At 42.9% G+C, this 26,841-nt stretch overlaps 1 protein-coding gene across 1 annotated transcript in view; it reads left to right on the forward strand.

Moving 5' to 3' along the window:
• Positions 1-26,841, forward strand: part of CAMK1D (calcium/calmodulin dependent protein kinase ID) — a 228,886-nt gene that overhangs the window by 126,809 nt on the left and 75,236 nt on the right. The window contains exon 3 of the mRNA XM_021384390.1: positions 8,912-8,986. Coding sequence (XP_021240065.1) covers positions 8,912-8,986 — 75 coding nt within the window. The remainder of the gene's footprint in view (positions 1-8,911; positions 8,987-26,841) is intronic.

A 26,841-nucleotide genomic window follows, 5' to 3' on the forward strand; every position in this document is an offset into this window, starting at 1 on the left:
TATTGGCATACAGCTCTCATGTCTCCTGGGCAAGGGAGTGGCAATCAGCTATAATTCCTGGCTGCACATGTAAATCCACACTCCTCCACACTGGAAAAAACAGCACTGCTGCCAACAGCTAGAAGATGGTTCACAGTTTTTGGCTGAGATAAATCCTTGCAGTGACTACTTCTATCTTTTTCACCTTTAGTGATTAATTCATCATTAATATTTGTTTTGATGTGTTTCGAATTAAACAGTCTGGAGGTTTTTACTCAAGCTTTGCAAGCATTTCTCAGTACTGCCAATTGTGATTTGCTTTGAAACCCTAGTTCTGATGGCTTGGTCTGTTTCTCATGACAATCAGTGATATTCTTGGAATCAGGGATAGCAGTGGCATGGGGATCTCTCTGTTGGCTTAAAAGCAGATGCAGGTCCCATTGTAGGAGTCTAAGCGCTTTTTAAGATTATTTAGGCCTAATTTTCCTGAGAGCCAATGTAATAAAGGACACATAACTTGAATTTTGTTTTCTTTAAAACTGAGCATTCTTCACATGAAAACACTAAAGACAAGTACTCACTTTGTTACCTAAAATAAGGAGCTGGACACAAGTATAGTACCTAAGTCTGGTTGTGCCATCTAGGAATCTCTCGCTTTTAGTCTCAAAGTGCCTACACTTATTTGGTATATTTGTTTGGGATTGTGATACAGTCATAGAATCGTAGAATCATAAAGACTGGAAAAGGCCACTGAGATCATCTAGTCCAACCATCAATGCATCAACACCGTGTCCACTAACCCATGTCCCGCAGTGTCACATCCAACATTTTCTTGAACCTCCAGGGACAGTGACTCTACCACCTCTCAGGGCAGCCTGTGCTAATTCCTCAGCACTCTTCCTGAGAAGAAATTTTTCCTAATATCCAACCTGAACCTTCCCTGGTACAACTTGAGGGCATTCTCTCTTGTCCTATTGCTGTTACCTGGGATAAGAGGCTGACCCCCACCTTGCCATAGCCTCCCTTCAGGGAGATGTAGAGAGCGATAAGGTCTCCCCTGAGCCTCCTCTTCTCCAGACTGAAGAATCCCAGCTCCCTCAGATACCCCCCATAAGACTTGTGCTCCAGACCCCTCACAGTTTCATTGTCCTTCTCTGGAAATGCTCCAGGGCCTCAGCGACTTTATTGCAGTGAGGGGCCCAAAACGCAGCACTTGAGGTGCGGCCTCACCACTGCCGGGTAGAGGGGGACGATCACCTCCCTGCTCCTGCTGGCTGCAATATGTTTGATACAAATCAGGATGCCATTGGCCTTCTTGGCCACCTGGGCCCACTGCTGGCTCACGCTCAGCCAGCTGTTGACTAATATACACACAGAGCCTTTTTAGGACGTTACATTCTTGCCTAATGAAAACCCATGTGTCTATGCCAGGGATGTTCAGCCTTTGTCTGAGCCTTGCTATGATCCGGAGATGAGGCGGAACAGGGCATAACCTTAGCCTGAGTCTCAGGGAGGCAGTGAGCCTGTGGGCTCACACTTCGCATGCCTAATGCACACAGCAGCACAACAGCTGGAGCCAGCTATTGTTTCAGAAACTGTCAGAATATTGCCCTCAGCATGCCTTCTGCATCATGCTTGATGGCTAGAAAGTGTCTCCAAAATGAGAATACATGTGCTGTGGGGCTTGGGAGGTTCATACAACTCTCTCCCCAGAAGGGAAACAAGCTATTTTTTGAGATGAGCAATAAGTCCCTTTTCTTCAAGCTGCACTGCAAAGCACCGTGCTGGAGGAAGGATGCCACCATGAAAAGCATCAGCAGATGCCTTGGGCAGTAAAGAAGCCAGACCATTCTCTGCTCACAGGATCTGGAGAAAATAGAAAAGGAAGGATTACAGTTAGGGAGTGTAACAAGAGTTAGGGCACAGATCAGAAGTGGCAAGGTGCACGTGGGTGGGTTTTGTCACAGCCAGTTAGTGCTACAGCTGCTGAACTACGCAGCTCAGGTTTCCAGCTGTGAAGTACCTCCAAGTTGACATTATCACAGTGAAAACACATGAGGCATATTGTAGCATTAGAGATGGGAGAAGAGCAGCACTGGGGAAGAAAGGCCTGCTGCATGCCCACCCTTCCTTCTCTGTTCATTTGGTGATGCCTCCACACAAGCCCTGCGGAAGGCTGCTCCATGGGCAGCAAAAACACACAGCACTGTGCTGGGACACTGCCCTTGGACAAATCCCATCCAGGCTCATTTATTGGCATACAGAAAAATTCAGCCCAAACTGAAGTGTATAACTGTGAAATAGTTAAACTACTTGAACTAGTTAATTTGAAAAGCTAGTTAGTTTGAAAATCTTCTCCGTGCTCTAAGGCCAGTAGGGAGGGGCTTTTCAGTGGGCATCTGTCTCTTGAATTTTGGCTGCTCCTGCATCTTCTGAATGCCTGCTCTGGGCTGCTGGCTGCTTCTTACCAGCACTGGGGCTTATTTTTTTGTCTTCAGTCACGAATAAGGGAAGGTGTATGAACAGATTCATCACACCATATTGGCCTTTGAGTTCCATCTTCCAAGGCATCCAGGATCATTCCTTTCTAGCAGAGTTTCTAAAGCAGGCAGGACTGTATGATAGTGGTTTCTGTCTTCAATTAATCCCACAGAAGCATAGAGATCTTAAAGATAATAGTGAAAAATATTCATTTCCTCCATGTGTTGTGAGCAGGTTGCGGTCTGGAGACCACAGATGTCCCCTAAGTTAAACTCTTTGGTCTTCCAGCCAAAGGTTTAGCTAGTCTGGCCAGGCATTCAGCATATAGGGATGGAACCATCTGGCTTCGAGCTGGAATTAGCTATCCCTTGCCTAGTCATTAGATCCAGCAAGGCAAGGTGGGCAACGCTTGTGAGAACAAAAGGTTTTGTTGTGGAAGGAGATCAGAAGAGGTCAAAAATGCCATCTGGCTGTGATACGCAGTGAGCAGTGTTCCTATATTTCTGCCCATAAATACAAGCTCTCTTTCATTTTTAATGCAAGGAAATATTCAATACTGAATCCAATAAAAATCTTCCTGGTCTTTGTAATAAGAAAATTAAGAATATAGCATTAAAAAAAAAAAAAAGAAGACTACACCACACAATAATCTAGAAGCAGTAGGGTAGAAAAGCAGATACCGGGGCCACCTCTCATGGATGCCTGAAGTCATTGTTCAGTGCTGTCCATAGACTGTTTTCAAACCACGCTATGGTGGTACAAAAGATTGAATGGACTGAAATTATCAAGAAGAAAAGTTTGTGTCCTGTTTGAGGGAGAAGGGCTGCTATAAAGACACCTTTTATAAGATACCAGAGAATCTTAATCAAGAGAGAGACCTGATAAATATCAGCTATATGAAAAAGCCTGGACTGGAGCTTACATTTCTTCTTTTCACACCAGAAAGTCCACGTGGGTGGGAAACCTGGACGATGGGAGGAGTGTCATGCTGAACTCTGCTCATGCAAATATCAGTGCAGCTATATGGGGAATATCCATCTGCAAAATACCCACCTTGGAGGACGTTTGGGGGCTGTGGGATAAGAAAGGGAGGGAATAGTGCTAGAGACTTGACTTCTCTCATCATCCATGTCTGTTTAATTGTCAAAAGTCCAAATTGTAAGCAGCCTCTCATGGAGACGATGAACCACAAATCCAGCCACTCTCTCCCAGAGCAGGAGCATTGATTTTATGGAGCTATAGACTCATTAAGATTGAAAGAGACCACTAAGATCATCTAGTACAACTGTCCACCTACCACCAATATTGCTCACTAAACCATTCCCCTCAATGCCATATCCACCCTTTTCTTGAACACCTCCAGGGACAGTGACTCCCCCACCTCCCTGGGCAGACTGTGGCAATGCCTCACCACTCTTCCTGAGAAGTTTTTCCTAACATCCAACTTGAACCTTGCCGGCCCTCACTGTTGTCCTGTTTGAACAACTCCCTTGGCCCAGTGGTGAATTCATCAAACCTGTAACCCCATGCTGCTGGGAAAACCCACTGCAGGGCATATGTGGAAATAACTGAGCATTTATTTGCAAAGATGTTTCATTACACAAAGCTACAAATCCTTACAGACTTGGGCGTTTGTTATTTTTGGCTTTTGCAAAATTATTTGTGCTTTCTTGCGGCATTTTATCGCTGACGCGTGCTGTTCATGGAGGTGCAGCATTAAATGTCATGGCTTGGAACAGTAATGCTCTGACTCAAAGAGAGTTGTTACGTAGGGAACCTGCCCTACTTAAAAGGCTCTCATGTTTGCCCAGGGTTTACGTACAGTGTTCTTCTAGCTAATCCTCATTTTCAGTGTTACATATGATAGATGCTAGTATGAGTGATTCAGCCATAGTTTATAGCATGCCTTTGCAGCTTGGAGTTTTAGCACGCTGCCCTGCCAGCTCAGCAGCCAACAGGTCCTCTGCTTTCATCCATGCTGCCCTTCTAATTAATGATCCACAGGAATATGCAACCAGTTTTCTTTCATCTGCTTGGCCTCTGGGATGATGTGGAGCCGGCAGAGAAGTACAGGAAGCCCAGTCATGGAAGGATTCAGCTTCCCCTATTGTAAATCAATGTCCATATTTTAATCCTTTGCTTCTTCATAGCAACCTCAAGCCCAAACCCACATATTTTATTTATTTATTTATTGGTGAATCTTGAAGTGATCTTTACCCAGTGGGGCAAGTTCTAACCCTGTGGGACTTCTGCTCTTCTGGTGGCAGTGGGCAGAATGTGGTGGCTGTGCCGCCAAGTCCCAAGGGTGGTTTTGGAGCTCCACGCCATGAACTCATCACTACTCCAACACCGCAGAACACGTGGTTTGGCATGATGGGAGTGGTCGTGCAGGGCCAAATGCCACCCCTGGTCAAGTCAGGTCTTGTTTTGGAGACAGATTTCAGCTCCTTCAGAGGATGACAATTCTGCATTTCGGCAGCACTGGACATTGTAGCAGGCACAGAACAGTGACGAGTCCTCAACCAACGCTCTTGCACAACGACTCTGCAGCAGACAAAGGCGACCGATCCGTGCTTGATGCTGTGCAGCAGATCAAACGCTCTCTGCAGGCCCGTGTTTGCACAGCTGCCATGCTTGGAAAAGTCACACACAATCCTCAGTTGCCCAGCTCAGTTTGCTCCCCTGCGTCTTACCTGGCAACTAGAGCATTGGTTTATATGTGCTATACTTCATTAGATTCTATTTACACATACAAACTGTTCAATTATTAAATTATTATCTATACATTAGATTATCAATATATACTTATTATCAGATCTTTATATTCTATCTAATCTATAGCTTATAGATCATTAGTTTACATGTTACATTGCTCGGGTACAGCAGTGTCTCTGTTCATTTGTGTTGCTGACACCTCCGTAGAAGCTTAGGAGCAGACTGGAAAGGCCAGAGGGGAAATTCTCTAATTTCACTTGGTTACATCTGCATCGTGACTTGTGGCTTGCATCTGTCTGCACACCTTTTTAACCAGTGATGCTGTGATTTTGTTGTATCCATTCTTTCATTTCACAGTTTCTTATTAGGATGAAAACTCTTCATATTTTTTTATACTTAAATTTCCCTGATTCTCACTTCCAGATGTATTTTCCTCTACTTTGTCTCCTTACCACTCTTTCTGAGAAGAAATTTTTCTTGATATCCAACCTGAACTGCCCCGGTGCAAATGAAGGCCATTCTCTCTCATCCTATCACTGCTACGTGGGAACAGAGGCCGATCCCCACGTCAACACAACCTCCTTTCAGGCAGTTGTAGAGAGCAGTGAGGTCTCCACTGAGCCTCCTCTTCTCCAGACTGAACAATCCCAGAAACTGAATGGCCTCAGAGTGTTTCTGACAATTAACATAGCAACAGTGGTGTGACGTGGCACCTTCCTTTTGTATCAGAAATGGAGAGATGTGTGGGGACACAGTGAAGCATGGAAGATGGAAGCAGCCCTGGGATTTGCCAGGAAGGAGGGACCGTATCTGGGAAAGCAGCAAGTGTGATGAAGGGCAGGTTAGCTGGATGTTTCCTTGTTTTAACAGTTTGTGCAAACTGATCTCAAATACTTCAGCCAAGCCCAGATTTTCTTGTTTACTTTTGGGGCTTTTTTAAAATTGGGAAACAATTCACTAAAGCTGTTGTCACTACAGTGCCCCTGCCCCTCTAGGAGAGAGGACTGGAATAACATAGCCCGTTCGATAGGATGCTACCCTGGTTTTGAGGAATCTGCTTCCTTTTCCCATGGCACTACAGAAAAACAGCTTGATCCCCTCAATCTCAAAGTGTTATTGCAGTGAACAGCATTCAGTCATGAAGATTTCATTATTTTGCAGTGGGGTTCTGGGTGATTGCTCTTCCATATTTTAAAGTAAGAGAAGGAGCACATGAATTTCTGCAGGTTGAGTACATCTCAGCACAGCTGTTGGCTGCAGTGACCTCTGCTGGGAAACACAAGGCTGCTCGGGTTCACCAGCAGAACCTGCACCTTCATCGAACCCATAGGCTTCCACCCAAGCTATCTCTAATGAGTATTATGATTATTTTTTTTTAATTTTGAATTCCATTTTCCTTTAAATAGCCTATCATTTGAGATTTCCTCTGAGCATGGAAACATAGAATCACAGAATATCCCAAGTTATGGGAAATTATCCATAAGGATCATTGAGTCCAACTCCTGGCTCCACACAGGAATATCCAAAAACTCAGACCATGTATATAGGCACCTCTTTTTTCCTTCCTGTAGAAATGATGATCCCAAAACCCAAACTGGAAGTAGACGCAGGCCAAGATGGTTAGCAACATTGGCAGGGATATTAAGCACTCTGCAATGCCAAATTGAAGGCCCTGCTGGTCTTGAGGAGGCTGAGCCAGAGCAGAAGTAAATCATAGAATTAGAGCATATCTCCATCCTATTGCAACCAACCCCTCCAATGCACCAGCATCTGGGTAGTAATTGTGTCCAGGAGTCACTTCCCAGGACATCTTTTTCAAATACCTTCATCCCTATGGGGTGATTCGGCATCTGCTGCCTTATTTCCCTGTTGGGTTTCACATCCCCTGTCTCGCTCCTTCATACACTTTCTTTCCTTTTACACTGTCTTTCACTGAGAAATTCCTAGTGTTCGTGTCCTGCTCCTGATTTGAAAGATCAACATATAAATAAAATTAGAATGATGTTCTCAAAATCTAAAATAAAAATAAAAATGGAAAGCGTTAATTTACATGCAGTAAAAATGTAATGTAGACCATGTTGGAGGCTTTAAACCTATATCACTATTTGTATCAAAGCTACCTTCTAGATTACGATGGTATCAGGTGCACAAATGTGCATGTGCATAAAGGAGAATGGATAAACACATGGAATAATTTCCATTAAAAGTGACTATTTGCTTGAAATGCCCTTTGGAATCCTAGAGTACCTTCAAGGGAAGAGCCTACTCATGTACCTGTTGCTCTGACCTCCTGTAGCGCACTGCATTTGGGCTCACTTATTGTTAATGTAAAATTTCCTCTGCATGAAGGTCCTTTATGAATGCAACTTTTGATGGCTGATTATGAGTGTAAATTCAGGTCAGTCATAATCTATCTAGTGAACTCAGAGGAAATTGGATTAGTCTATGTTCCTACGGGAATGACCCTGCCATGTGCATGGGACCTTCTGCTCTCATCATCGTCACAGTCATTGGGACACTTGGGAATGCTGAGGATGAGGCCTTGACACATAATTAAGCATCTTAATTAATCTGCTTGAACCTTGAGACTTGTAGAGAGTGCTGCATGTGCTGATAATGCACTTTTACTTCCTGAATATGTCTGTATGTTGTTCAGTGAGCAGTCTGTGCATGGCATTTCCCAGCTTCCTCTTGCTCTTAAAACAATTGTCTGTAATTGGTGTAATTAATATTCTGCCCCTGGGGCTGTACTGTTGTCTCTTTAGAGTTTGCACAAGTTAAATGTATCTTTTGGAAATTGTTTTTTAAGTATTTAAGTAGCAAGCCCACAGAGGCTCTGCTCTAAGTAGCTAATTAGATGTGTGTTTATAGAGAGGATTTTTCTCTTTAAAGACAGCATTTTGACAAACCAGAGGTCCTGGAGGCTTGGTGGGAATGACCCATGCCCTCCAGCCACCTGCTGGGCTGTATGAAATCTGGTTTCCTTTCGAAGTGAGGTTTATGTCATTGCACAATCTGCCTGTTCCCATCCCTGGGGAAGAGAAGTGTGAGAGCAGGCTCACCCCTTAGGAGACATAGAAAATCCACATGGCAGATCACCAAATGCAGTCACTTTTCAGAAACTCTGTGTTTATGTAACTGTGTTCAGAGTGAGAAGAAAGCAGCACTATGGAGACTGAAGCAGTTCTTGGTAGTGATGATTTCAAGGATTTCTTGGTCTGTATCATGAGGGCGTAGAAAATTCATGAATACAGTGGGAGCATTTGGACGGAAAGCATGCAGCACTTAGTAACAATGCAGGGAAATTTGGGTATCCAGACCTGGTGTGACACTGGAGTGGGGAAATTCAGTGGGGAGGAACATGGGGCTCTTGTATGTCTGTTCTATATGTGCTCCAGCTTCTGTCTGCATGGGGACAAATCTCTCCAACCCACACTCTGCCTCCTTCCCCCTGCACCCAGGTTGCCACTGTCTTGAGACTTCATCCTCCAAGCAACTATCTCTATTCATCTGACCCAGAGACTCCAAGCTTCTGCTGCCCCAAATACTTGACCATTGAGCATTTTCTGGGCTGCGCAGTGTTTGTGACCATCAACTTCATCATATAAGATCATATTTTATCATATTGAATAGAAGCACTGACAATTAGTGTCTAACTGAAAAAAGCTTTCTCTTTTGCAACCACTTTCTAAAAAAAAATAACACTTCATCTTTTATTTGTCTTATCTTTTTCCAGGATCAAGCATGAGAATATAGTTGCTCTGGAAGACATCTATGAGAGCCCAAACCATTTATACTTGGTCATGCAATTGTAAGTACTGAACCTAACCAAGTTTCTGTGTCAAAATTGCCAACTCTTCCTGTTCTTATTGTGTTTTTTAACTCAAAAGATGAGATAAGTGAGAGGTATTTGTGTTGCATCCAAAATCCTTGGCTGGTTGTTAAAATGAACCTTCAGGTGTGGTGGGTTGGATTGTGAAATTGGGAGCTAAGGTTTTTTGTGAACGGTCTTGCAAAATCAAATCAAAGTAAACAGGGGTTCCCTGTTAAGGGAACTAGAACTAGCTCTGAATGCATGGAATTGTCATCCATGGTTTAGTTCTCTATGACCCAACAGATACCTGGTCTGCACTGAGAGAGTGTGGATGGGTGGTGAATTTGCAAGAAAGCATCTTGCTTTCCATCTCACTGCACTGTTCCTTCACATGTGTCTTCCACCAGAGCCACTCTTCTTCCTTATTTCCTCCCTGCTCTGAGCTTAAGAAGATCAGAATCCCATCAGATTTGTCATGTGTTGTGGCTGCCCTGGCCCTCTCGTCACATCCACCTGGCAAGAAGGAAGTGATGATCATAGTGTTTTGGGTTTTTTTTTCTTTTTTTTCTTTTTTCCTTTTTTTCTTTCTGAAATCAATTTTAAAAACATGGCATGAAGTTAAAATTTCCTCTTATCATCTCTAGTCTCCCACTTCTTCAGTGATGAGGTTACCTCAAACATGAGCAGAGCAGATAGATGGGGCAGAGGGATAAAGTGCAGCTGTGAAGAGCCAGATGTGCCATAGGGGAGCTTGGAGCATCTGACAGAGGTAGATGTGGGGTTAAATATCCATGAGGAAGCCACTGGGTCCATGCTGGGCTCTGGCCTGTTGGTAACATCCAGTGAAGCAGATGTCATTAGTAGCTGTCCTGCTGGTTATGTGGGAAGAATAGTGCCTTGTACATTTTTAGTTTGTGTTTGTAGTCCTACATTTCTGCCCAAAATGCTGTAAAGTGATTTGCGCGGACACCTCAGCATGATACAAATTCCAACATACCATCTGGATTGTGGGAAGTACCAGTTTCATTGCCAGTTGATTTACAAATCCTTATTTTTGTTTAAGCTCTGTAGAGAAGAAAAGTCAGTATTACTCCCATTTATTGCTAGCTAGCTTATTGTGGGGTAACCCTCACTTTTCCAGATTTCTTGTGTCCACATCATTGGCTTATCTGAAATGTAGGGCTGTAATCATAGGCAAGACTGAATACATTAATACATTCACTAGTAGAATCATAGAATCATTAGTGTTGAAAAAGACCAATAAAAGAATGGAATGGAGTGGAGTGGAGTGGAGTGGAGTGGAGTGGAGTGGCGTGGCGTGGCGTGGCGTGGCGTGGCGTGGCGTGGCGTGGCGTGGAACGGAACAGAACAGGATAGAATAGAATAGAATAGAATAGAATAGAATAGAATAGAATAGAATAGAATAGAATAGAATAGAATAGAATAGAATAGAATAGAATAGANTAGAATAGAATAGAATAGAATAGAATAGAATAGAATAGAATAGAATAGAATAGAATAGAATAGAATAGAATAGAATAGAATAGAATAGAATAGTTGGAAGGGACCTTCAAAGATCATCTAGTTCAAGTGCTGGACCACTTCAGGGCAGCATTGCTCCATCCCAGGGGCAGCACCCAGAATTTTCCTTTGTTGAAATCCTACTTGCTCGCAATTCAACACTTAACAAGGAAATTACTCTTTTTATCATAACTGCATTTGTAAACTCAGCCAGTTGATTTCCCAAGTACCAAGAATTTAGCTGTTGTAAATGGACACAGCTTCCCAAAGCCCACAGTGGTGGGATGTCTGCCTGAAGGCAGCAGCTGGGACCCCATCTGGAATGCTCAGGGCTGTGGCTCTGAGCCCTTCCTATCCAGGATGAGGAATCCTTCAAAACTATTGGATCATTTTATTTGAATTTGGGCACATACTTGAGTGTGATCAAGAAACAGCAATGCAAACTCCCACTCATGCAGAAAGCCTGTGTGACAAAACTCGTGCATGTTGTGTGCTTAATCAGCCTCAGCTATAGAGTAAAACACATTAGGTTATTTTATTAAAGTCTGTTCATGTGCCAAGCTGTGGTTGCTAGCCCTCCTCACTGCTGCAAATCAAAATAAGGCCCTGCTGTACTGAGATCTGCGCAGGGTATATGCAGGGAATAATCTTCTGTGCTCTCTTGTGAAAGGGTCGTGCTATGCCAAAGTGAAGAAGACAGCATGAGCATCCTCATCACTGTGAACGCTGCATCCGTGCTGCCTTTTGTTCTGAATTTTCAAGAGATGGGATTCAAGGCTCCATCTCCACAAAGTTTAGAAGACTTAAAATCAGTTTGCATGCCTCCTTTCCTTTGTTTGTTGGGGAGAATGCATGCATGAATAATCTCTTGTTTCCAAAGTAACACCAACTTATTGATACAATAGCTCCGAATAATTGTGTGGCATGAGGTATCTACTTGTTTACATCTGTTTCTTGTTCATTGTTAGATTCCTTATGTGGTTTCGCTTCAGATTTTTGTATAATTCTCCTAAACAAGGCAATGGTTATGTGCATTAAAAATTTGAGTTTAGTATGAATTTAGAAGTGATTGCGATCAAGCGGGTTCCTGGAAACCACATTCAAATAAATAGAAAAGAGGGTAAAATTAGGACCTCTCAAAGACCAGTACCACAGGCACAGCAGATCTCAAATCCATATGCCCTTCTCCTGACTCACTGCTTTCTAAGTGAGCACTTACTCATGATTGCCGTGGGAGATTTTTTGTTGCATGGGCAGCATTTTCATCACCAGCCTTCACAGCACTCCTTGCAGTTCTGTGGAAAATCCACATCACAGCCCCTGAGCATCCCATAGTTCACTGTGGGAGAAAGTCTTCGGAAGCACTCCATACCCCTGTGCATACCCCTGTGTGTTCACCCTTTGGTACATCTGCTATTACTTGAAAGCTAAGCTTGTTAGCTGGCTATCTTGAAGGATAGATACTGCACCTCATTTACTCTGTCAAAGACATGAGCAGGCACATGTGGCAGCATCTGTGCTGGAGCTTGTAGAAAAGGAGGCGAGGAGGTGGCTATCTTTGTCTACTTGACAATTTATTCCTACAGGTCCCTTTGGGAGCTCTTCCCCGGGTTATGTAACTACCAGTGAATGTCCTGTGTGTTTCCTGGTATGTTCTTGTGGAAATCTGATCTACAGCTTTGGTTTCAACCCCCCCTTTTTTTTTTTACCTACAGTGCATATAAGCCATCATAAAACTGTTCAATCTGACACAGCCTTGTTACTGCAAGGTAGTCCAGAGTTGGAGATATCTGAATCTGACAGCTCAGAGTTTCATGTGCTGTCGTCTCAAAGCATTAACCTATTCCTTGGAAATGGCTGAGCCATTATTTCTTCATTTATTTTCCAAAATTGCAGGATATTCCATCCCAAGAATGAAGACAAACACCAAAATACTTGGAAGGTTTCATTCCTTTTGGGTGAGATTTCCCTAGAGAAGACAAGGGAAAATAAAATAGCTTCATAAATGAAAGTTTTATTGAAATGTATCTTGGAATGATAGTATGAATGATAGTAAACTTCATTAGTGAGCAATTAGAGGTTGCTTCTGGGGCTTCTTGGTAAGAATTACCCTACCTAAGCCATCCGCCCCACTTCATCTTGCCAGTGCAGTGGAATATTGTGCTGTAGTTTGTATTATCAGATACTAATATTTCATTGGCATAAACGGCCTCTTTGGATGTTGATGATTCATCTTCTGCATGCCGGAAAGTCATGCGTAAAAATGGATTTACATAAACTTATTTTCCATCTAAGTGTTGTGGGACTGCTTGGATACGGTGCTTCAGAAGGCGCTGCCTGTGCAGGTCAGAGCAGATCCCCAGAGCTCATCACTGACTTCATCTCCATCATTTACCTACACCAGAGCACAAAGAAGCAAAGTTTGATCTCCCACAGACCTGCACCTGTTGTTAGCCACAGGCTGTGCATACGTCTCCTGCACCTCCACGGAGATGTGTTTCTCACTGCTGCTTGCTGTTGACTCTCCAGAAGGATATGGGGCCATGTTTAAAGTCAATGAAGATGTTCATTTTCTTGTTCTTCCTTAGTCATCCATTTGTTTAAAGTATGTAAGAGCTGCATGTTTTTGGTATCTCCAATCTTCTGACAAAAATCAGTATCCTTATGGGTCCCTTCCAACTCAGGATATTCTGTGATTCTACGATTCTCAGTATGCCCAATGGGTCAGAAGTTTCTAGGGGCTGACAAACAGGGATGGACAGTGACCACATGTGACTCACTTCTTTTGGAAAACAGGCTGGAAACAGGTCTAACAGGTGCCTCCAAAGCTTATGAAATTCATCCAGCCTGTTCTTAAGTCTCCAGACTCATGTTCCCCAGGGAATCCATGCCACTGCTGGACAGCCTGATGGATATGGAGCATTTCTTAATAATTACGTCATTCAGGTTGCAATTTAAACTGAGGCTGGAAGTCTTATTTCTCTAATTCCTCATGAAAGTAATGTGACTATAAAGGTGATGCCAGCAGGCTCTGGAAGGCACATGGCTAGGTAATGATTAAACCTAAACACCTTGGCCAAGAAGAGTGCCAAATCCAGAGAAATTTCTATTGATACCAGGTGCTCAGGGCATGCTTCCACAAAGCTCTGCAGTGGTGGAGCTAACTTCTGAGATGTTTCAGAAGGACACAAGGGTTTCTAGCAGAACTAAACCTCAGAGCTTAGAAGAAAGGGAGGCAGGAGTGTGGTCTAGTTTGAGATCTTTGTCTTCAAGATCCAGTGACTGAAAGCCCAACCAGTGGGCTCATTCCTGGCTGTGCAACACAATAGTGACATTCTCTGTAGGAAGGCTGTTTTACCTAGACAGGTCTGTCTGTGTTCCTGATGGGCCAAGGAAGCCAGAGTATTTCCCCCGGATGAGGTCTTTTTGAGGCCATGAGGTCCCTGCTTAGAACGAGTTTTATGGAGAGCAGTCCTCTGCAGCCAACCCTGGAATGCTTCTCCTGAAATGCCCCAAAGAACCCAAACTGCACCTAATAACCTGACCTTAAGGGTTTTCCAGCTTGGCATCTCAAGTCTGCTGAATAATTCAAAAGAATTCCAGCACAGACAAGCCAAGATGATGGGGATCCTTCCTTCCCGGTGTAAGTCGCACACCAGAGTATTTTGCAGGCGCAGAGTTTTGGTGCACCATTTCTGCTGTTAATCAGCTCTCCCCTGCCACACATAAGCATGTTGTAACCCTGCAAGGGCCTGCAAGTCAGCTTGGACAGGCATGCACCTACCTGCAGTAAAATCTACAGAAGTTTTTATTGTAATTGAAACTCACACCACTTCTGTTTTTGCCTCTCACCTGTATGCTTTGCAAATAAGCAAGTGGAGTGCTAAGCTGAGATTAAGTGCTGAATTCCCTTTGCTTTTTTTTGTAAGCTCAATGCTTACGTATGCTCCAAGAGCAATGGAGCATGGACGGGCTTTGCAAGTGACATTTCAATGAAAATATTCAGCCTCCAAGAAAAACAAGAGACAATTGAGGGAAGTGCCTTGTTTGCCAGGTTCCTTAAGTAGTCTAGCAAGGACACACTGTGTTACAAAAGAGCGATCCACATGCCAAGCCACTATCACATCAGGATGCTAATTAAAGCAAAACACAGATCTGCTGCACTGCATTCCTTAGGTGGGATTTATTTCTGTATTTGTTTTTTTTTTTTATGCTTGTAAAGCATTATACATAAGGCAGAAGGAAATATCCCTTCATTCACAATGGGATTTGTATAATCTAGAAGAGCCATCTGAGTTCTTTAGCTGCAGAAAATTCTTGTCCAAGTAGCTAAGAGAAGCCCCTCACATCACTATTTTCTGGGGATGGTGTGTTATTGTTATCAGTAAAGGTAGTAATGGGAACAGGAAAAACAGCTCCAGTGAAGAACAACACTGGAGTTGATGACCATTGGCCAAGGGGTCTGGTTGGTCTGTGGTACAGTATGGGAGATCAGCTGTGCACCCACAAACTCTGCTCTTTATATACTCCTGACTCATATGAGGCTAATTAGCGCCTGGTACACATGGAAAATACACTCAGTCTATGATAAAAGGATTGAACCCGTGCTGCTGACGCCTCATCATGCTACATGAGAATGAGATGGTAAATTTACGTGGCGGTTGGCTGTCATAGGTTTTATTGGTAAGGACACTTGCTAACCCTTGCTCCCAGTTTCTGATCAAGCAAATATTCACAAATTTTACTTCTTTTTTTTATATATATATTTTTGAGCAAATGTTGCCTGTGAACTACATAATGAAGAGGGCTGTTGCACACCTGAACATGCTAGGAGGGAGACTGTGAGTGCCAAGGGAACTTTGCTTGGATTTTGACACAGCTAAACAGAGATTTAGGGGCTCTAGTTGGGCAAGACTTAATTTTGTCATTGCTTATGGAGTGAAGCATCACTGATGTGGGCAAAACAGCCTCTGGGAGTCTGCAGTGGAACAAGAAATGGGACTAGCTATGTCCTGTGATTGAAAAAAGCCTTTTGGTGTTTCTTTGGACAAGGGCTTTTTGAACAGGAGATAGAGTGCTATACAAGGAACAGCTCTCCAGGGATGGATTCAGCTGGGCAACGGTGAAAATGAAATGGGACAGCAGCAACAGGGTTGAGTGTGTGTAACATGACTGGGAGCATGAAGCACGATTCTGGGAGAAGTGCTCAGAAAAATGAATCCTAGGCTAATCACAGCCTTTGATGTGGGCAAATTGTAGGTGTGTGCCAAACTGCAGAGCTGGGATTTTAGATTTTGAAATCACACTCACTATTTGGGCATGTACGGGCTTGCAGTGTTTGGGAACAGTTTTAAACTAAGAGAGGGGAGATTTAGATTACAAATTAGGTGGAAATTCTTTACTCAGAGGGTGCTGAGACACTGGCACAGGCTGCCCAGAGAAGCTATAGATGCTCCCTCTCTGGAGGTGCTCAAGGCCAGTTTGGATGGGCCCCCAAGCAGCCTGAGCTGGTGGGGGGCAACCAGCCCATGGCAGGGAGTTGGAGCTGGGTGGGCTTTAAGGTCCCTTCCAACACAAGCTGTTCTATGATTCTATGATTGCATGATTTTATGAGTCTGTGTACAACACAGATTTCATTTTCAGCCCATTTCTAATACTTGATACAATTACAACATGGACTATCAGCACAGCTCAAAAAAGGTATATTATGAAAAGTTGTGTCCCCATTGAAGTCTTCAAAGACATATTGACTGAACAACACAGGTCACCCAGTTGAAAAACAAAAGGAATTAATCTCACTGTACTTCAGTACTTTCACACAACAGCTTTGCAAGCTGCTGACCAATTAATAAATAGTCCCCGGCATCACGTCCCTGGGAACTGTGTGGCAATTATTAATCCAGCATCAATTGCACATCTTTTTCTTTGGAGATTATCAGTTGAGTTATGCTGGTAAATGTTGGACATGAAGGAGTATCTCTCCTTTTCCAGTGGCTGAGAGCGAAGATTAATGTTAGGCAGAGATCAAGAAATGAGTAGATTTGTTGGTAATGGACTGACAGACCACACGGTGATCTCCAAGATAACTCCTAGACACCTGCAGTGGTCTGGACTTTGTATGATCCCAAAAGTACAGTATGCACTCATTGTATGGTCCTTTCTGCCTTTGACTTAGATTTTTCTTCTGCCTTTTTGTGATCCTGGCAGGACTTTTTAGCTCTTGTTTTCCGTCCTCTCCAAACATAGCACCTCTGGAATGGCACTGAACAGCAGCTGTGTTCCTTCCTTGCACTGCTTTATGTCTAGGGACTTCAGCCCTGGCTAGGAGCAGGACGTTTTGCAATCCCTGAGCATCAGTGCAACCTTCCTATAGATAGAGAGAAATGTGAGAATCTTCTTTGTTTTGGGACTAGGAAGGATTTCTCATGATGATTTCCAAAACCATTTACAGGCAGTCACCTTCAAGAGGTGCCAATGTCCTTGCTCCCAAACTTGCACTCATTATTCTTAGCTTAGTCTGAAGGATCCCACTATGGACTCTGACACATTAGCAACGTGACAATGATTTTTTTATTTTGAATCAAAGTACTATGCTACTTCTAATGGGGAGTGTACTGCAGCCTTGAAAATGAAGAGATAATGGAGAAATATCTCCTTGAACAGACACCTTTATAATGTTGTTTGCTTTTATAGAAATGTGAATGGTTCCAATGAAAATGACTTTTTTCTTTAAGTGATCTATTGTTGTGAAGCTGCTGTTGTCAATAAAGAAAAGAAGAGGTTTGTCCAAACCTCCCAATAAACCTTGTTCTAAACCATTATTCTTAAGACTTGCAGGAAGACTTGAAGGACTCATAAATCAGACAGACATATGTGACTGTTTTCTGGTGTGAATACAGGAAAGGAGTCCTCTCAGAGGGTACTCATTCTGGGCCATTCCTCCTCCTTGCTGCAAACACTGCCACATGGCTAAAAGAAGGGAATGAACCCTACATGCAGCAAAAGACATGTCTGGCGTTATGTCCAGTCTCCAGCAAGGGCTGGCACCAAATCTTGAAGGCAAAAGTATGTGAGTTGATTGGCTTTTTACAATAGTAAAATGTTGGCAGCATCGATACAAGTCTCTTCCACGAGCAAATACCCAGCAGCTCCTTTCCTAATTCCCTCTGCCCCTAATGTATAGCTCAGGCTCGTGTAGGTGGTTGATGGAGCAGCAAAATATATCTGCCAGCAATCCTGTGTAATACCACTGCTTCCCTGAGAGCAGCAGTGGGGACTTTCTGAGCAGCAGGCAGGTGGCAATTTAGATTCCTTTCCTTTCATGCCTTGCCCACATGTTTTGTTGCTGGTTGCTTGATGTTTGCGTAGTTACCAAATTGCTCTTGCACATTTCGTTCTGCATCTCTCAGTACCTGGTAATTTACGCTGTGGTGCACTTACTGCCCGCACTAAAATCAGTTCAATAGCTGGCATTGGCTTTGGGAGAAAAGGGCTTTGGAGCGAGGTAGATAATAAACGTTAAATCCGTATATGCCCCAGCATGAGAATTCATTATGAGATGGTAGGACCCCTTTTTGACACCACATGGAGGCATTCTGACTGAATGGTTGCATGCCTTTAAACTGAAAAGGGCTTTCATAGCAACATGGAAAGCTTTGAAGGGAAATAACATGGTACTGGAGCAAGATGCAAAATTAAAATCAACACTCAGAAGTCTGTTCTTTTACATGGTGATACTGTTATTAAAGGTTGTTTTTTCTCTGTGTTATCTTCTGGAGGAATGTCAGTGTGCACCAGAAGACAGCTTACAGATTTGTGGCCAAAAAAAGCACCTAATTTTACAAGCAGGCTCCTATCCCATCTTCAGCCTCTCTTCTAGGTAATATCGACAGATATGTTATTCTGTTCCAAGGCCTGTAAGTGAGTCGGTGTTGTGTTATCTTGCAGTTCTATTTCTCTTGACTTATCAAGAGGCAAGTTAGTGATAAAGCATTATTGTCATACACAGAAGTATTTTATATTCACACTGAAAGAGAAAATCTCTTGCTTTACATTTTATTTGGAACCTGCCCCCAGAACTTCGTAGCACATCTTTTCAAGGCCAGGGAGACCGGACAAGGGGAAATAGTTTCAAACTAAAAGACCAGAGATTTAGATTGGATATAAGGAAGAAGTTTTTTACAATAGGGTAGTGAAGCACTGGAACAGGTTGCCTGGAGAGGCGGTGGATGCCCCATCCCTGGAGACACTGAAGGTCAGGTTGGACCAGGCACTAAGCACCTGATCTAGCTGTAGGTGTCCCTGTTCAATGCAGGGGAGTTGGGCTACATGATCTTTGAGGGTCCCTTCCAACTCATGTGATTCTATGATTCACACAGTTTACTGAGGCCAGGCCGGGGCCAGGACTATAGACAAGATTATGTAGAAATGCAGAATTTTTAATGGAAATACTGATTCCTGACTAAAATCCTGTTTTGACTTTCTTTGTAGTGCTGTGGTTACCTCTTCTTGCAGAAATTGTTTTCAAAGAACTGAAGAAGTTCTTGCCATAGTTTCTGCTTTCAACATTCCCCGCTGGAAAATTACTCAATGGAAAAAACAAATCTGTAATTTTTTTCCCCTGAAGCAGTGGTTGGGTTTGCTGTAGCCAAACTTTTACTTTTTAAAATATTTTATAGAAAAAGAAAATATTACAGCTGATGAAGCTTTGCTTTGATGCATTTATAGAACATCTGCTCATTTTATTCTGATTCATGCCACATGGTTACGTCTTAGCCTGTAAAGGCTGTTTTTCTGTTTAACTGGAGAAAAACTGTGTTCAGAGACCCAGATCCTTCTGTCTCCTTTTTCCTTCTTCTCCTAGACGAAGTCTCCTTTTAGATCTGAGTGACCCTGGCCTAGCTGTAAAAGGATTTCTGTACTGGAGTGCAGAAAATGCGTTGGAGGACATGGGTGTTTATTCTGTTTCATTTCCTTAGTTAGTTAGAAGCAAATAGAACTCTGTAGTTCTATTTTTTTAATCCCCAATTGACGATACTCCAAGGAGTGCTGGCATCCTTGGATTAGGGTTAGTGAAGCCCTTAAATGTCCATGGAAAGAAGATAACTCTTCTAAAAATGCGATGTAATGAAAAAGTCAGAAAGCCATCCTATGGCTTTCGGTCCTATGGGTCATGGTCACCCCATGGTCACCCCATGGTCACCCCATTGTTGAATGCTTCCCAGTGCCACTGACCAGGAGAAGTGCAAACATAACTTAGGAATAGCAAGAACAGAGGAGAGGAAAATGACCTCATTCTGATCTCGCACCGGGGTTATCTGCAGGAATATTTGTCTCATCTCAGCCCAGGGTCTCTTCCATTGACTCATGCTGGGTTCCATGCAAGCATGGAGCAGTGCTATCCACAGAAAGTGCTGCTGACATTTTGCCTCTCAGGGCTAGAAACCTTCTGCCAGAAGCTGTTAAATGTGCTCTTTTCAGACAGTTTCACAGCTGGATATGCTGCGTAAAGGGTTTGCCTCACCTTCGTGCTGTCTTGCCTAGTTTGAAGGGTGGCGAGGGAAATGTAGGTGAGATTTCTGTCACTGGAGATTAGGTAATCCTTCAGACTGCACCAGATGAAGTGAAATATATTTGAAAAAAGCTAATTTGCTGGGGAAAAAATATTTTATCTTGCACTCTTTTTGTCCTGGAGCTTTACATGGATGTGCGTATGTTCAAACGTTTAATGCAAAAAGACAATTTATGCAACAGTACAGGCGAAAAGGAAAGGAGAGGAGAAAAATAAAGTAAAATATATATATATTTTTTATGTGAAATAAAATAGTGTAGTCACTGTCTGTGGATTTAGTTGAAGGTCTAGAGCTGTCCTAAATATCCTTTTCTGGAGAGTGCTGTTAAATTTGATCAAGATAGTCATTTAGTAGATTGCTACTCCATGGCTGAGCTTCTTCACCTGACCAAAGGTGTGCTTCCAGCCCGCTCCACTTATGCTCATCCCCATCCAAGATGTTGTTCCTGAACAAGGTGCTCCACAGGCAGACTTACCGCTCTCCAGGGCAGTTACAACATCTCCTGTCAGAGACATCCTGGGTGGCAGTACACAACATTCATCTCCTATTCTGCTACTGGTCCCTAAAGCTGCTCTGACCATGGCAGCCATTGGATACCAACAGCAGCCAGGCACAGGATTATTTTATTGCTCAGTTGCCTTTCCTGTTACATCTGATAAGACAAATTGAATGATGGTGTGGCTCTAACATCTTGAAGGACCACTGCAATACCCATCCACTGTTGGCTCTGAATTTCAGCACACAGGGGCAGTAGCAAAGAAGGCAACTCGTGGCTCAAGAGAGGAGGAGGAAACAGAAAATGCTGGACTATATGGTACAAAAAGTAGAAACAGACACAGTATCTCAATGGTAAACTGCTTCTGATGTGCGGGAAAGGTTAAGCATGTTCTGCAGAGTGGGTAATAGACAAGTCTCTTTTATCTCTGGAAAAATATTTTAGCTGTTTACCAGCAATGTACAACAAGAACCAGAGTCTGCTCATCTCCAGAGTCTTGTGAGCATGTTTTTGTGGTTAGAGCACACAGGTCCGAAATTCCAGGCTCTTGTCTTACTCTATCATTGATTTATGTTGTGGTCTCATGCCATTTTGCCTTCTAATTTCCTTGCCCACAGGAAGGGAATACCTTCCTAATTAATTCTGGGTAAGATTTTTTTTCCTCAAGTCAGTGCTACGCTTTCTATAGTAAGTTATTACAAGAAATAAGAGTGTGCAAACTGGCCTCTGGCCTTGTCCACCAGAGGGGACCTGTGGAGATGAATAAAAGCCAACAGGCTTGTTTGCTGACACCTGTGATTATTTTGAAAAACATATTCAGTAATGCCTTGATCGGCTCCATTTTTTTCCTGTAGGTATCAAATGCCATACAAGATCTGTATAACCTACACAGATCATAACCCAGGCTGCCTACAGTGGGTAGGTGTAGAAGCATGGCCAGTGATGGCCATCATGATCTCATAGATTTATTTATCCTTATGGCGTAGCTATGTGGAAATCTAAAACAGCAGCAGTATGATATCCCAACGTTAAAAAAGATCCACCAAAATAAAGCCAGGAAGTCACCTACTATGTGCAGATATGGATGCAGCCAAATGCATCATATTGGTGATGAAGGGTAACAAAGACAGGCATCATTAAAAGCTTCAGTAAGGGAGAGCTATAAAAAAGCAATTTAAATCCAGGCTGGATAAAGACTGAACAGCAGTACCCAGAATTTGAATATCCATTTCTTTATGTTGTGGGTGGGTGGAAATGGTTATTGCAAATGAGGGGATGAAGGAGCACTGTGTGCAAGGACACAGTACAGTGAGCTGGCTTAAAGGGACGGATGCCCCAGGAAGCGTTACAATAACAAGATAACTAGTCTTTGGCCCTATGTCTGAAATGCTTATTGCACTCAATAGACAAAAAATACCGAAAGAGGCCTCCAGGGAAAGATCCTTGGGGGCATAACAGCCTTAGACTTGATACATGCCTTCAGACTCACTGACCCTACAGGGAAGGTTACCTGGTGATGGGTTGTTGTTGGGCATCTTCATACCACTCTGGGGAAAAGGTATGAATGCAGAGGTGGATAACAACAACCTTTTTGATTACATCTGCCCAGGCACTCTCAGAAGTATGGCTGGGCACAGGGGAGCATCACCTCTGTGCCTCTGCTCTCATCTGAGAAGTGAGAAGAGCAGCTTTTTCTGCCATGTATGAGGGCTGTCAAGATAAATATATTAAACTCTACAATGTCTCGAGATAATAATATCAGTTTCAGTATGCAAGTGCCTCCAACAAATCTTGTGTGCAAATGCCAAGTGGCTGAAAGCACAACTTTGGCACAGTGAAACTGCTTAAGTGGAAAGTTTGATTTCAAAGGGTTTCTTGGGATAATCATTCTAAGTCCGGCTCCTTCTCTGCAAAATAAGGGAAACAATGTCACGAAAAAGCCATTAAAAAAGAAAAGAAAAGCGCTCAGACGATTTCTCCTGGTCTGGCTTTCCAGATTTGAGAAACGTACACCAGTTCGTCTGTTGAGCTTTGTTGGTCTGGCAGTGGTACAACTATCCATTACCCTGCAGCACAAATCACTGCTGCAAGGGCTTCTTCAGGACAGAGTTCTTTGTAATCATAGAATCACAGAATTGTTTGGGTTGGATAGACCTTAAAAATCATCTGGTTCCAGATGGACAGGGACACCTTCCACTAGCCTAGGTTGCCCAGGGCTCCAACCAATATGGCCTTGAATATCTACAGGGATGGGGCATCCACAGGTTCCCTGGGCAGCCTGTGCCAGTGCCTCACCACTCTCTGAGTGATGAATTTCTTTGTTGTAAGTAATATAAATATACTCTCCTTTTAGTCAAAGCCATTACCCTTTGACCTATTAGGATGCACCCTATTAAAGAGTCTCTTCCCATCTTTCTTGTAAGCCCTCTGTAAATGTTGGAGAGCTCTAAGTATTTAAAAGCTTTCTGGCTCTGTCAGAGCTCAAACTTCAGCCTGTCTGTCTCACCGCTGGCACGAACATAGTTTTAGAAGCATCTTACAGCCCTTATGCAGCCAGACCCTCTTGTGGTGATGGAGTCTCTCCCAGCTACAGGACAAGGGAAGCAGAAAAAAAGGAAAGGGGAACTATTATCAGCACAAGAATTGACTCTCTGTATTCAAGACACTCTCAGTCATGCATGCACCATGCCACATGGCTGTTAGCGCAAAATTTCTTTCTTGCTATTTGCTGTTGACATCCTCTTGGCAGTAAATTATTTTCATGCCTCCGAGCCCTGGTCCTGTTGAATAGCTATTTGCAAAGCAAAGGAAATATGTACTTTCTATGTGCACTGTTTTTCTTCTATTTAGACTCTGAATGTATGAAATAGTCTCTTTTCAGTCTGAACACGCAGGTGCCCTTTAGAATGTGAATATTAACATTGCTTTTGGAAAGCATTTTATTTCTAAGTAGTTACTTCTCATGTAACGACCCATTTTAAAGAATTCAGCATTCTTTATGTTTCTCAAAGAAATTCATAAAATAGAAGGTGTCCTACTTTCCTTCAGCTTCAATCCTCACTTGGTAGATAGCATTGCAGTACAGTGCAGTTCTGTCTTGCTCAATAAACCTGTGAAGAAAAAATCCCAAAGCCATCACCTTGCAAAATGCACTGGGCCAGACAGATGGAAAGCAGATGCAGTTGCTTGTAAGGTTTTACTTCTCATGATGTATTCAGAGTTTCTTTTGAAAATTCAAACGTGGGTAATCAAAGTTTTAATAGAGATATCCTGGTTTAGAACCTGGTGAAAGAACCAGCAGCTAAATTAGCCATAATGAGTCTTGGCCAAAGTTATTTTTTCAGGTATATTGTTTACTCTACCGATGACTTTGCATTCTGGCTGTGTGACGGATATGCTTGTTCTTTGAGTCCCTGTGATATATATGACATGTACAAGACTTCCATCATAAGCCCCATCTCTTCATCTTGTCCAGGTGTCTGAGAGGTCTTTGCCTCGGCTTCTGCAGAGAGGCAGTGCCATGGTGTCAGCCATGCAGGGCATTTCAAACCGGCCTTCTGTAGATTATTATCTGAAGGGCTGCTCTTGAAAGGTTGGGCTCTTGCATTTGATTCACTCTCCTTGGTGAGCTGAAAATAGTGTGTATTGTTCACATAATCCTTAGCAACTTGAAAACTGCTAGAAATTGAATTCTTCTTAATCTTTACCTAAAGCAAAAAAAAAAAAAAAAAAAAAAAAAAGCTTAATTCATTTATTCCTGCAGTTACTTAGCTAATGTTAATTAACTGGGATTTTGATGGCTTTATGTTCTTCAGCAGTTTTCTAAACATTTCACTTATCATTTCAATGAGTCCCTATAAGTCTAAGCTATAGTGAATAGCATTGTTTCTACAGTGCATGTTATTAAGTCAAAACAACGTATGTAAAAGTACATGTCCAAGAAAAAAGATCCACTCCCACACTCTCATTAATCATAGATTCAAAGAATCATAGATTGTCAAGATTCACAATACCCTGGGTATGATTTTGGCAAGGAAGCTGTTTATAGCTACGTCACAAGGTAGAAATAAATGAAGGCCATGTAGAGAGTCATAGAATCGTGAAATCATTAAGGTTGGAAAAGACCACTAAGATCATTTAGTCCAACCTTCAACCCATCCCCTCCATGCCCACTAACCATGTCCCTCAGTGCTACATCTACATGTTTCCTGAACACCTCCAGGGACGGTGACTCCACCACCTCCTTGGGCAAGTCGTGGTGTAATTGCAAGTCAAATGTGCTGGTGTGGTTGTATAATAGATACAGAACAGATACTACAGACCCATCAGTTGTAATAACGATTGTTGTAATCGATCTGGAGGACTGTGAATTCCAACCTTGGGTATTCTGAGGACTATTTTGAGCTGCATTTGCTTTGTTTCCCTTTAAATCTGCTCCTTCTCAAATGTGTTACAAAGAATTTGGAGATTTATATAGCTGTGGTCAGAAAGATCAGGTGAAAAACCCTGGTAGGTGAATTCAGTCTGATAGTAATTGCTAAATTTTGAAGGCTGTAGTAGGAAGGTCATCTCTCAAGTGAACAGCACAAGTGGTCACACACACAGTGTGATGCCGAGGATGGGCCATGTAAGCGCATAATGATAGATTTTGCCCTCAAAAACTAGAGAATGGTTGTTTTGTGAGGCTGTTTTGTGATTGTGATGATCCAGAACTTGCTATGTGTTTCAAGAGGGGTTGCAATTATATTTTGAAACCCTGTAGACTCAGTCATTTCTGGCCTGATCTGTCTCCTGAGTTCAGTTGCATTGAGCAAGGGCTTGCCTCTCCTATCAAAACTGCATTAAGCCATGGACTAATGAAAATTAACAACCATCAAATCAGCTGGGAGCATTAGATAATCTCATTCAATAAGAAATGTCCTCCTACTTTCACTGTACAAACCAGATGCCTTAAAAGGATTTTCAAGGACTGTGTGGAGGGGTTTGAAGCAAGCCAGAAGAGAAACAGCACTAGTGGGATGAGGATGGGTGTGAGCAACACAGATCTGCTTTTCATCCCTGGCTTCAGAGTAGCTATCAGCTACCTTCCCTGGGGCTTCCTCAATTCTGTTCCTGAACCTCTTGGAGTGCAGAGATGGGATGTGCCCATGCTCACATCCAGGGATGCAACATGCTGCTGCTGTTGTGAGCCAGAATTCTGCTAACTTTGATAGGATGATTTGATGACTTAGACGTTGTGTTGAGAGACATGGTTTAGTGGGGTTATATTGGTAGTAGGTGGATGGTTGGACTGGATGATCTTGTAGGTCTTTTCTGTGATTCTATGATTCTATGATCCCTCCCATTGGTAACATATAAATTTAACCTCTGGGCAGAGCAGTTGTCATGGTTTTATGATTTTCGGTTATTGGTACTCCACATCATAACATCATGTAGTGAATGTACCTGGTTCTCAGAAGAGAAGGACTACTACAGTCCCCATGGTACTTTTCTCCTCTGTTACCATTTTCCAGCCGGAGGGAAAAGTTAAAAGCTCGCAGTATAAAAACTTGCAGATCACGAGACCTCGTCCCTTTTTTTCCGCCGTCTCTCGTCTTGGCAGCACCTCACCCTCCAGCTGTCTTATCGTTGGTAGTAGAGTAAGGCCTACCTTGATTTTGGGACATTCTCTCTCTCTGCATTGGATTTATCAGCTTAAATTGTAATTATATTGTATTATAGTGTGTTGTTTTGCATTCCGATATCTTATTTAGTAAATTAGTTTGTTTCTCCTCAGATTGTTGCTGCTGTTCTTTGCTCTCAGGGCCATCTCCTTACCCTTTTCCCCTTTTCCCTTTTCCCGGGGCGTGGGCCCGTGGGTCTCCTGTCCCCTTTGTCACGGAATCGGGCCGAACATCCGTAAACCGTTGACAGCAGTAATATTTGAAGCAATTTTAGCATTGCATGGGACAGTGAAATGCTTGTGATAAGCTAAGGGATTACAAAAATTTGGCAAACGGGATTCCCAGATTCAGTATCTAGATAAAACCTACATAAGCAGCAATCAGCCTGATACTCACAGTGAAGAATTTTGCATGGTCCTTCTGGCTGGATTGGTTAGCTAAATAAAGAGGGTAAGGCACTCATTTGTGGCCCTTTGGCCATGTGGTTAAGACCAACTTGCACCTGCTCATCTTATGGCCAGCCTGCTCTGCATCTCAGCTACAGGGATGCCACAGAGCATTGGCCCCTGGTTTCCTCTAGTTGTCAGACTGTGCTGTGGT

Source organism: Numida meleagris, chromosome 1 (assembly GCF_002078875.1).
Source record: "Numida meleagris isolate 19003 breed g44 Domestic line chromosome 1, NumMel1.0, whole genome shotgun sequence".
Taxonomy (NCBI): Eukaryota; Metazoa; Chordata; class Aves; order Galliformes; family Numididae; genus Numida; species Numida meleagris.